The 12,616-nt window shown below is 25.3% G+C and overlaps 1 protein-coding gene across 1 annotated transcript in view; it reads right to left on the bottom strand.

Annotated features, from left to right (window-relative positions):
* LOC111676534 overlaps positions 1–12,616 on the bottom strand; it is a 68,454-nt gene that overhangs the window by 34,866 nt on the left and 20,972 nt on the right. Inside the window, exon 2 of the mRNA XM_046947768.1 lies at positions 776–966. Within this exon, the coding sequence (XP_046803724.1) occupies positions 776–966 (191 nt within the window). The remainder of the gene's footprint in view (positions 1–775; positions 967–12,616) is intronic.

The following is a 12,616-nucleotide window of genomic DNA, read 5'->3' as shown; positions in this document are numbered from 1 at the left end:
GAACTAGAACAGAACTAGAACAGAACTAGAACAGAACTAGAACAGAACTAGAACAGAACTAGAACAGAACTAGAACAGAACTAGAACAGAACTAGATCAGAACTAGAATAGAACTAAAACAGAACTAAAACAGAACTAAAACAGAACTAGAACAGAACTAGACCAGAACTAGACCAGAACTAGACCAGAACTAGAACAGAACTGGAACAGAACTAGAACGGATCTAGAACAGAACTAGAACAGAACTAGAACAGAACTAGAATATAACTAGAACATAACTAGTACAGAACTAGAACATAACTAGAACATAACTAGAACATAACTAGTACAGAACTAGAACAGAACTAGAACAGAACTAGAACAGAACTAGAACAGAACTAGAACAGAACTAGAACAGAACTAGAACAGAACTAGAACAGAACTAGAACAGAACTAGAACAGAACTAGAACAGAACTAGAACAGAACTAGAACAGAACTAGAACAGAACTAGAACAGAACTAGAACAGAACTAGAACAGAACTAGAACAGAACTAGAACAGAACTAGAACAGAACTAGAACAGAACTAGAACAGAACTAGAACAGAACTAGAACAGAACTAGAACAGAACTAAAACTAGAACAGAACTAAAACAGAACTAGAACAGAACTAAAATAGAACTGAACTAGAATTGAACTTTCTGTAAATCGATAAAAACATTTCCACTATTTTTAAATAATTTAAAACTATATTTTTTATCCAATATAGATTTTGTCTAAAAATTGCATTGTACTCACCTTGAAAATAACTTTTTGTTCTTAAATAACTAACAGACAGCCTTAAAATGCTCAGTCGATCCAATTTACTTAAAATATTCTGTTGAAATGGCAGCAATGAAGCCAATAAATCTAATTCAGCATTTAAACGTTCACGATGACGTTTTGACGGATTACTCTTTGTGACGCCATCTTTGGGCGGAGGTTTTAAACTAAAAACAGAAAAAAAATATTTCATATTATTTAAAATTAGTAAAAATTAACTTAAATTTTATTTCAATTAAATTTAAAGCAACTTTTGTGAAAAGGTCAGTAGACCTTTGTACATAATTGTTAATTACATTTTATTACAGGGTCTTAAAAATAAATATTAAATGTAAATGTGTAACAATAAATGTTAAAGGAATAGTAAATGATAGCGCTTATTATTATTTAGATACCTATACTTTTGTACTTCTTTCTTTTTTTTCTTTCTCTAGAATTATAACCATAAACCCCCCTTTAATTTTGTTGCTTTTATTCCTCTTTTTTCAGTAGAGTCATTCATTCATGTTTTATATAAAATTGTATAATAGTTATTTTTTTCATATTAGACAATCTACATTTTTTTAATGTTTAACAAAGAAAAGGTGTTTAATTTTTTCCACTAAATCACCCTCTAATACAATATTATTTGAAACATATGTTTTTGAGGTTACTACAAAAAGGGAGTTCTTAACCTCAAATCTAAAGAGGTTTCAAATTTTGTTTTTTACATATTTTAATCCATTTCATTAAAAAGTTTTATGATATTTTTTGTAAAATTAAAGGTTTCTGTAAAATCCGGTATTTTTTAAATTTAGTAGAAATTTTTAAATTTTTAACGTTTTTTTTTTTACTAAAATTGAGTTTTTCTTAATTTTTTAAAATTGTAAAATTGATTTTTAAGATATTTGTTAGCTAATTGTTGTTGTTTTTGTAATTATTTACCTTTATTGAAGAATTTTCATTTTAAATTAAAGAAATTGAGTTTTTTAAAAAAAAACAGTATTTTTTTAATTTTATAAAAAAGCTAAGGTTTTTTATTAAAAATTTAGTTTTCTTATCACAACCTTAAAATTAGATAAATTTTGAATATGAAAAACCAGTATTTTTAAAAAATTTAAACAATTTTCTTATTAGTTTCAAGCTTTTGCTAAAAAAAAGATTTTTAATTGCAAATTTTTTCAAAAAACTTTATTAAAATAAAAAATAAACTTCTACTAAAACCAGTATTTTTTAAATTTTATAGAAATCTTTCTTGTTAAAACTTTAAGAAATTATGTTTTCTAAAAACCAGTATTTTTGCAAATTTTCAAAAATCTTCAATTTTGCAGAAAATTTCTATTTAAAATGTTATCTTCTTATGGTTATTTATTTCTTGTATAAAATTCTTTAAGAAAATTGCTTTTAAATTTGCAAAAATTTACATTTGAGAAAACCAGTATTTTTTAAATTTGTAAAAATCTTTGTTTTTATTGAGATTTTTTTGCTTAAAATTTATTTTTCTTGCTAAAATGTAATTATTTTAGGAAAACAGCTTTAATTTTTTTTTTAAAATCGTGATTTGAGAAAAAACAGTATTTTTTAAATTTATAAAAATCTTAGTTTTTATTGAAATTTTTTGCTAAAATTTAAAACTTTTTAGCAAAAACTGCTTTTAAGAAAAACCATTACTTTTTTAAATTTGTAAATATTATTGCTTTTATGGAGATTTTTTGCTTAAAATTTATTGTTCTTGCTAAAATTAAACTGTTTTTTGATAAGAAATTCGATTTCAAAAAAACCAGTATTTTTTTAAATTGTAAAAATCTTTGTTTTTATTGAGATTTTTTGCTTAAAAAATATTTTTCTTTCTAAAATTGAACTATTTTAGGAAAACTGCGTTTAATTTGGGGAAATTTGTGATTTGAGAAAAACCAGTATTTTTTACATTTTTAAAAATTTTTGTTTTTATTAAGATTTTTTGCTAAAAATTTATTTTTCTTGCTAAAATTGAAGACTTTTAGGAAAACTGCGTTTAATTTTAGGGAATTTTGTGATTTGAGAAAAACCAGTATTTTTAAATTTTTTCAAAAATTACCAAAAAATTATTGTTTTTAGATTAAAATTAATATATTTTTTAAGTTTTTCTAAAAAACTCCTTTTAAACAAACAAAATCTAACTTCAAGAAAAACCAGTATTTCTTTAAACTCTTTGAATTTTGATTTTAACAACAGGACGGTTTGTGAACCACTGTTGAAGTGCTAATGTACATTATGTATTGTTTATTTGTTCAATTATTTAACAACAATTTGTTATTTATTTCCCACAAAAAAAGGTTACCAAGTTGTTAAGGGGAGGGGTGCGTAGTTGTTGTTGTTGCAAGTTATTATTATGAATATGAGTTTTCATTATTTGTGGGTGAAATCGAAATAATATCTATTTGAATGTATTTGATATATAAGGTTTTTATTTCAAATCGATTATCTAAGGCCACTTGATCTTCTATAATTATATTATCCTAAGAAGAAAAACCTCCCTTAAACCCCAAAAGGAAGACAAAATTTAAAAGGTAATTGTGCAATATGATTCGCTTTAACTTGGTTAAACTTTTTTTCTTTGTTTAAAGCATAAAAAGGATTTGCTACCATCTTTTGTGTTATAAAAATCCTACTCATTCATTTCAAATCAACCACCAGCCAGCATTAGCACCAGGGGAAGTAGTGTCATCATCAGGCTGAAGTCTGATTATAAGGTTACCACCACCCGTTGTGGTTAATCAATATTATGGTTGTTAAGGTTTCTTGGCAGAAACATATGGCAGGAGGGGGAGGAAGTTGAATGATAAAACAAGAAATTTGGAAAATTAGTTAGAAATGAAAGAGAATAGAATTGGTTGTAAGAAATGGCAAATAACATAATGTAATTAAAATGAATAATTTAGCAAAATAGGCAACATATCAAGGAGTCTAACAAAATATTAAGGCTAAACAAAAAACCAGTATTTTTTTTAAACATACAATTTTGTGGAATTTTATTAAATTTAAAACCAATATAAATTTTTTTTTTTTGCTAAAATAACAGTTAATCAACCAAAACTTTTGCTATCAATATAATTTTCATTAATTTTATAATTTTCATTTAAATTCTCTTATTTCTATACTTAAATCTTATAAATGCTTTCCCTGTTTTTGTGAAGAGAAGTTTAAAATTTTTGAAATAATTGGCCAATCTAAACAGAAAATTTAAAAAAGATTTCTAAACATTGCGGTATATTTTTCAAAATTATTATTTTTTCTCTTATTGATCATCTTATATATGCACCCTCAACTCTTAAATTAGTGACTCGTTTATACATTTAATTAAATAAATTAGTTTGTGGCAAATGTGAACGTTCAACCGTTCAACGGAATAGGGCCACTGACGACCACTATTTCTGCTGAGTTGCTTGTATGTATATACACGTAAGTATGTATATGTATGTCTAGCAGAACAAACCTTTATTTTTTTAATGATTTTTTTTTCATTTTTTGGAGTTTTGCTTTTTATTGTCTTTAAATGTTGTTTTGTGGGCTTTTTTTATTTTTGATTTTAATTTTGGGGTTGTAAAATTCTTAAATAATATAAATGTATAAAAGACTGCAATTTCTATTTGGCTTTTTTTTTTTTTGTATTTCAGTTCATTTTTCTACCTTTGCCATACAATTATATCAACCGTTTATTATGCTTTTATGACGTTTGTGTCTAACATAACATTTCTAAGGAATTTGAATGAAATTGAAATTCTCGCGGAATAAAAATATTTATATTCAAAAGAAATTTGTTAAGAATTTTGTTTTGCAGCCTAATTTGGTTTTATAGAGGAAGAAGGATTATTAAAAAATTTTTGAAATTTAAACATCATTAAAATACATATCTCCATAATTTCGTTTATTTAGGGTTCAATTTTAAAACTCAGTTTAAGTTCAGTTCTAGTTCAGTTCTAGTTCAGTTCTAGTTCAGTTCTAGTTCAGTTCTAGTTCAGTTCTAGTTCAGTTCTAGTTCAGTTCTAGTTCAGTTCTAGTTCAGTTCTAGTTCAGTTCTAGTTCAGTTCTAGTTCAGTTCTAGTTCAGTTCTAGTTCAGTTCTAGTTCAGTTCTAGTTCAGTTCTAGTTCAGTTCTAGTTCAGTTCTAGTTCAGTTCTAGTTCAGTTCTAGTTCAGTTTTAGTCCTAGTTCAGTTCTAGTCCTAGTTCAGTTTTAGTTCAGTTCTAGTTCAGTTTTAGTTCAGTTTTAGTTCAGTTCTAGTTCAGTTTTAGTTCAGTTCTAGTTCAGTTTTAGTTCAGTTTTAGTTCAGTTCTAGTTCAGTTCTAGTTCAGTTCTAGTTCAGTTCTAGTTCAGTTCTAGTTCAGTTCTAGTTCAGTTCTAGTTCAGTTCTAGTTCAGTTCTAGTTCAGTTCTACTTCAGTTTGGGAGTTAATATTGATCATACGTCACTGGCGAATTCGACAAAATTTTCCACAAAAAATATACACAACTGATTTTCTTTAAAAGGCTTTAAAGGAAAGAAATTAAAAACAGTATGATTTTCTTATTATTTATATAAATATGTACATACATATATGTATATGAAAAAAGTTATCCTTTATTATTTGGGGTACAAAATAAAATGGTATTTTTATGGGGAAACAGAGTAAAGAAGAATAACAGAAAACAAGAATAATATAATTTCCAAGAAAATCGACTATAAATGAACTTTCAAACAAAGAAAAAATGAAATAAGTAAAAACAACTAAAATAAAAATACAAAACAAAGGATAAAGTAAACAAGAAGAACAAAGCAAAACAACTTTACAAGGATCTTAGTAGAGGAGAGAGGAGCCACATTAAATACTTTACAAAGACACAAGTTGCAATAGCAGTGAAAAAAAAACATTTAAAGGTTTTATCTGTGAATTAGGATTTTTTTCTTTTTATTCTTTTTCACAAAAGCTTTTAAAAAAATTACACAATTACTTTTGACCAAAAAAAAAAATGTACAAATTTTTATATTTAGGAAATAAATACAAGAGGATAATGTACATATACCAGGGTTAGAGTATAAAGGCGTGTTTAGTTTTGCAGTTAGTAGTTTTTTTCGTTATTCGATTTTGTTCTTTTTTTCAGACAAAAATTAATGTTATTTCTTTAGCAACAACCCCTCCTTGTTATATTTTGTATTTTTACTTTTTTCGGTCATTCAAGGATAGACAAAGGAAATGGAAAATATTGTAGGATATGTTACATTTAACTCTGAAGGAAAATACTAAATAAACTAAAACAAATTATTTATTTATTGTTAAGAGTTTAGGTTCTTGAAGTACAAAAAAAGAATTTCCACAAATTGAATACAAAAAAGAGAAACTTTTTTTTAAACAATTTTTCTAGTTTTATAATATAAAAATTATAAATAACGAAAAATTTTAAACAATATTTAAAAGGCATTAAGCTATAATTTAAATTTCCATTTAGGCCTTGTAATCTACAAAAAATAATAAAAATAAAACACAATAATTTTAATTTTTGTATTATAAAACCTTACTATTACAACTTTTTAGTTACAGTTATTATTTTAACAAAAATATACCTTAATTTTTAGCTATCTATAGCTAAACAATAAAAACAACTTCAAACAAAATTGCTATAACAATCATAATTTCAAAAAAATCACTCCCTTTTTTGCTTTATTTTTTACAATGACATTCAATAACTAATCACTACAACAACAATTCCAATGTAATAATTTTTTTAAATAACAACGAAAAAAATTCCACAAATAACAACTGTCTATTTTATTTATTATTTTGCACAAAAGTGGAAAAATTACTTAGCAAATCATATAAATTTTATATGAGTTAAAAACACCCTTCAATCGTATCATTATTTTGTAATAACTATACACTCACAGCAAATTATTAATATTTTTTTTATTACAAAGGAGTTGAAAATAATCTAATATTAACTATAAGCTTAACAATACGTCAAGTTATCAAATAAAAGTAAAATATTAAAAGTCTCATCACCTTAAAAGGAAGAATTTTCTTAAGCAATTTAACAAGATTGAAAAGTTTATTTTTCAAATAACTGATTTAGAACTAAAGTGAACTACTGAACTGAACTAGATCTGAACTAGAACTGAACTAGAACTGAACTAGAACTGAACTAGAACTGAACTAGAACTGAACTAGAACTGAACTAGAACTGAACTAGAACTGAATTAGAACTGAACTAGAACTGAACTAGAACTGAACTAGAACTGAACTAGAACTGAACTAGAACTAAACGAGAACAGAACTAAACCTGAACTAGAACTAAAACTGTACTTGAACTAGTTTAGTTCTATTTCAGTTTTTAAATATTTGTCCAACATAACGTATGAGTAATATTAATTAAGAAGTATTTATCTAAAATCTTGCATAACTTCGAAAATAAAATAAATCTGAAGACAATTTTAATGTTGATACTTTAAGCTTTTATTCAATTATAAAAACAACAAATATAACTACTTCTTTTTATTAAAAAAAAAAACTTATTACAAAATTGAAAAAATGTAAATATTAATGATTAAGTAATTATATTTATTTTTTTATTTATTTAAAGAGTTACAAAGTAATATTTTGTTTTTTGTTTATTTGATATTTTTTATTTGTTTCTGGATTTTCAATGTCATGGTTAAAAATGCGTATGCGTGCCGGAATCACTGTCTGTACTCGTGGTACAAGTAGTTAACAGGTCTATAAAATAATGTGTAAAAAATGAACAAAAACCAAAAAAATATATATCGACTAAATGTGTGTCTACATGCAACTTAAATTGAACATACCTAAGACAGACAAACATAGAAAAAGACAGACAGACAGTTAGTTAGTCAGAAATCATTCATGATTTCAAATTCAAAATAAATAAATAAAATTGTACGAATTATAAAAAACAGAGCATGAGTGTAAACAAAACAAATGCTAAAATACTTTTATTTTTTCAGTATTATTTTGAAAAACATTTTAGAAAAAAAACGCAAGTTGGCGTGTCCAAAATTATGCGAATCCTACGAATTCAAAATACAATATTGTTAACAACCCCAAAACTAATGCCACAAATACAAATACAACAATAACAAAAATAACAAAGCACCACTAAGCATAACTCTGGCTAAAATGTGTAAAAGTGTAACAGAGAGGCAGCCAAAGTGAGAGAGAGGAAGAGAGTAAATTGTGTAGGATGATTAAATGTGTGTCTGTGTGTGTGTGGCAGAGGGATTTTTCAAGTGCATGTTGCACAACATTTTACAAAATTTTGCATGTTTTTGTGTGGTAAGCGAGCGGTACAACTAACGCCAAAGGCGCTGTATGTCGCACATTCTTAAGTTCGTGTTAAAAAATTGTTTTTTTTTTTAATCAAACTCTTACACACATAAATATTTATTCCTATATGTGTGTATGTATTTGTATACAATTTGTTTAACAAATACTTTTTTTTTTTTTTTGCAAAAACTAAATAATGCAAGAAAAATAGTAGTTCAGTGGGTCAGGTTTGCATGAAATCCATCAGTTTTCATGTTTAATTCTCAATCGCTTTATTTTTTTTTTATTTTTCAAATTTCATCATAGGTTTTTATTTTGTAGTTATAACTATAGTATGAAAAAATATTTTTAGTGCATGTTAAGGAATACAACAATAAAGTGGCATGTCCATGTAGAAAAAAAAAATACCAAAAACAACAAACTATAAAATGCGTATAAATATGACGTGTTGGTTAGAAATTTTCTTCATACACATGAAAGTATGTTTTATATGACGTTGTAGTTTTTTTTTTTTTTTTTTTTCAATAACATTTTGTAATTGTATGAAGTTTTTATTGAAACGTCATCAATGTTGCATGTTTGAAGAAATCAAACCAAGCCACTACATGCTAAAAAAAATTTTACTTTTCAAATTTGAGCACACATTTTAAGAGTGACGTGTTGTTTTTTTCTTTTCAGGAAGATAAAAAGGTCAAGAACCTTTTGAAAACGCATGTTCCTTGAAAAGGAATCTTAAAATAAATTAGAAATTCTCCGAAGAGAATTACAACAGGCTAGAACTGAACTAGAAATAAAACTGAACTAGAAATAAAACTGAACTAGAACTGAACTAGAAATAAAACAGAACTAGAACTTAACTAGAACTGAACTAGAACTGAACTAGAACTGAACTAGAACTGAACTAGAACTGAACTAGAACTGAACTAGAACTGAACTAGAACTGAACTGAACTAGAACTGAACTAGAACTAAACTAGAACTGAACTAGAACTGAACTAGAACTGAACTAGAACTGAACTAGAACTGAACTAGAACTGAACTAGAACTGAACTAGAACTGAACTAGAACTGAACTAGAACTGAACTAGAACTGAACTAGAACTGAACTAGAACTGAACTAGAACTGAACTAGAACTGAACTAGAACTGAACTAGAATTGAACTAGAACTGAACTAGAATTAAACTAGAATTGAACTAGAAATGGACTAGAACTGAACTAGAAATGAACCAGAACTGAAATAGAACTGAACTAGAAGTAAACTAGAACTTCATTAGATGTAAACCCCAACTTAAACTCTTGAAATTTTCCTTAAAACAATTTTTTTTACTCCAAGTGCTTTTTTACAATTTTGAAAATGTATATTAATTATATGTTATTTATTAATATTATTGTATGAAAAAACTGTTGTTTTTTAATATAAAAACCAAACAACAATTAGTAAACCTCTTGTAAGAAAAAAAAACAAAAAGGTCATTGTCATAATGTAAACAAATTTGTAACCAAAGCGATTGAAATCAGTGACCGAAAACAAAAAAACAACTACAGAACTATTAAAGTAGTGGAAAAAAATAAAAAAATTAACAATAATTTATGTATAAATTGTTTTACAAATACAAAGATTAAATAAAAAACAATTGTAAAAAAAGTGTGTTTAGAATTTTTTCTAATATTTTAGTTTGCTTAATTTTTTTTAAATATTGAAAACTTTTGATTGGTTAACGGTTATTAGTAATGAAAACTGATATTCTTAAGATATTAAAAGTTTTGAAATATTTGAAAAAACTTTTATGGTTTAGAAGTTATTAACGATTTAGTGTATAAACTTCATAATTAATATTAATCATACGCTCTAGAGGAAAATAAAGAAAATTTAAAATTTCTTGAAAATTGTTTAGATAAAGATTAATATCAATTGGAATAATAAAACTTATAAACTAAAAACTAATAATCAACTATTGTTTATATTAAAACTTATGTTTAGTTAAACTTTTACTTTAAATATTTTTTTTTTAAATTTTAAAACATTTTCTGTCAATATTTTGTGACAGAAAAATTGTGTAAAATTCGTACGTTTGGTCATGAATCATTTATGTATGAGGTCTTAGTTTAAATTAAGATAAAAACCTGAAAACTTCTTTATTTTTTTGTTTTTCCAGTTAAAGTTGTTGTTGTGATACAAAATATTTAAATTAAGCGCCATTAAATTTAAAATACCTGTCAATAAAAACATGATATCAAAAGGCACTTTTTATAATAAAATACGAATCAAAACAAAAAATAAAACTTAAATAAAAAAAATTTCAAAACAAAAAAGTCTGCATTAAGCCAACTTAAAACCAACATAATGCGTTTGCGTCAAGTTCACGCATACAATTCGCGCTAAAACCAGAAAAGAATCTTAAAAGTTAAATGATTGAAAATGGAAAAAAAGCAAAGAATTAAAGTTAAAATTTTAAAAGGTCTGATGTTAAGGTTTAGGTGTTAAAGACAGACTCTCATTAAAAGAAACTAAAAATAATAAAAAAACAACTCTAAAAGAATTCAAATATTTGTCACCTTTTTTTGCTGTAAAAAGCTGGAGCAGAGACACAACAAAAACGGGAAATCAACCAGACAAAATGACTCGATGTCTGTGTTGTGTAGTGGCCGTTAAAATGTTAAATGACTAAAAGGTTTTTTCTCGCTTTTTTGTTTGTTGTTTTTTTTTTACTTTTTAGTTAGATTTGTTTGTTGTTAAAGGGAATCTAAAGAAATCATTAAAAAACTACAGTAGCTGTGAACTCCAATGGGCCCACAACAACTGCTGCTAGAGTAGTGGCAAATTATACAAAAAATATAAAGAATAAAAAACGTGCAAAAAGTGTCGCAGATAAGCCCAAACAAAACGTTTGTCAAAAAGGCTGGCAAAGGTCTAGTTGTTAAGAGGAAAGTTAAGACATGTTTAAAGTTTATCTCATAAGGTTTACAATAATAGGTAATATTTATTCAAAAATCTTTTTAAATTTGTTAATTTTAATTGTTATACTTATCAGGGTTACTTTAAACTTTTGATTTTTCCTAGTTTAAGCTAAGTTTAAATCTAAACTACAAGTTTAAGAAAGTTTTATTAAACCTTTCATTTAAGTGTTTTAATTTGACTTTGATCTCTTTTTCATTTTAAGCTAAACTTTTAAAACTGCTTAGTTTAAACTAAGTTTAATACTAAACTTCAAGATTAATAAATTTTCCTTAAAAATTTCTTTTAAGTTATTCAATTAGACTTTGTTTTGGATTCTCTTTTAAGTTAAACTTTTAAAACTACTTAGCTTAAACTATGGTTAAGTCTAAATTTCAAGTTTAGCTAATTTTCATTTAACATTTCTTTAAAGTAGTTAAATTGCATTTTGCTTCCGACAGTTTTTTATGTTAAACTTTTAAAATTACTAAGCTTAAGCTAAGTTTAAATTGAAATTTCATGTTTAAGAAATTTTCATTTAACATTTATTTAAAGTTTTTTAATTGGACTTTGCTTTTGATTATATTTTCAGTTAAACTTTTAAAACTACTTAATTTAAACTAAGTTTAAATCTTAATTTCAAGTTTAAAAATTTTGTATTCAAGATTTTTTTAAAGTTTAAACAATTTTTCTTTCAGTAATATTTAAGTTATTAAAAACTTGTTTCCCAGTAAACTGTTTTCTTTAGTAAAACTTATGAATAAAGCTAGTTTAAACTAGGTTCAAGTTTAAATTAGAAGTTTATTAAAAATTTCTTTAAAGTTTTTTTATATTTATTAATAACTTATTTATTAGTAAACTCTTTTTAAGTTAAACTTGCACATTTGCCTAGTTTAAACTAAGTTTAAATTTATAGTAAAAGTTTAACAAAAAAATTTTTCCAAATATTGTAATTTGAAAATCAACTAATTTTGCTGGAAACTTTTTTTGAGTTAAACTTGCTTATAGAAAAAATTTAAACTCAGCTTAAAAATAAACTACAAGATTAAGCTTAACTTTGTACAACATTGTTTAAAACGTTTTAAATATAGTTTAACAGTTAATTTTTCTTTAGTTAAACTTGTGGTAAGAAGTAGTTTAAACCAAGTTTAAACTTTAATTATATAGTTTAGTAAAAATGTTTAATAGTTTTTTAAATAATTTAAAATTTCTAAGCTTCTCGTTAACTTTTCTTAAGCTAAACTTTTTATTTGTAAAAGTTTAAACTAAGTTTAAACCAAAGATTAAGTTTAGGTTTTCTTTTGCTAATGTTAAAGATTAATTAAGGGATTCCTAATTTGTTTCTTATTACTTCTTCATTTGTGAACTTGCTTTTACTTAAACTGAGCTTAATGTTAGACTTAAAAACTGATCCTTTCGTTAGTTCGCTTACAACATCTTAAGATGAATGAATGAATAGAGAAACAGACGGACAGATATACAATCATTACAAACAGCCTAAACACATAAACATGGTCTGATCCATGCTAGTGGCCAAAAGCCATTGTAAGAAAAACTTAACAAATCTACTTGGCCTTTTGCTACTGTTTCCTTACAGCCACAACATCTTGAC

This window comes from Lucilia cuprina, chromosome 4, assembly GCF_022045245.1.
Source record: "Lucilia cuprina isolate Lc7/37 chromosome 4, ASM2204524v1, whole genome shotgun sequence".
Lineage (NCBI taxonomy): Eukaryota > Metazoa > Arthropoda > Insecta > Diptera > Calliphoridae > Lucilia > Lucilia cuprina.
The sequence above is the reverse complement of the archived record's forward strand: the minus strand, read 5'-3'. Positions and strand labels throughout refer to the sequence as shown.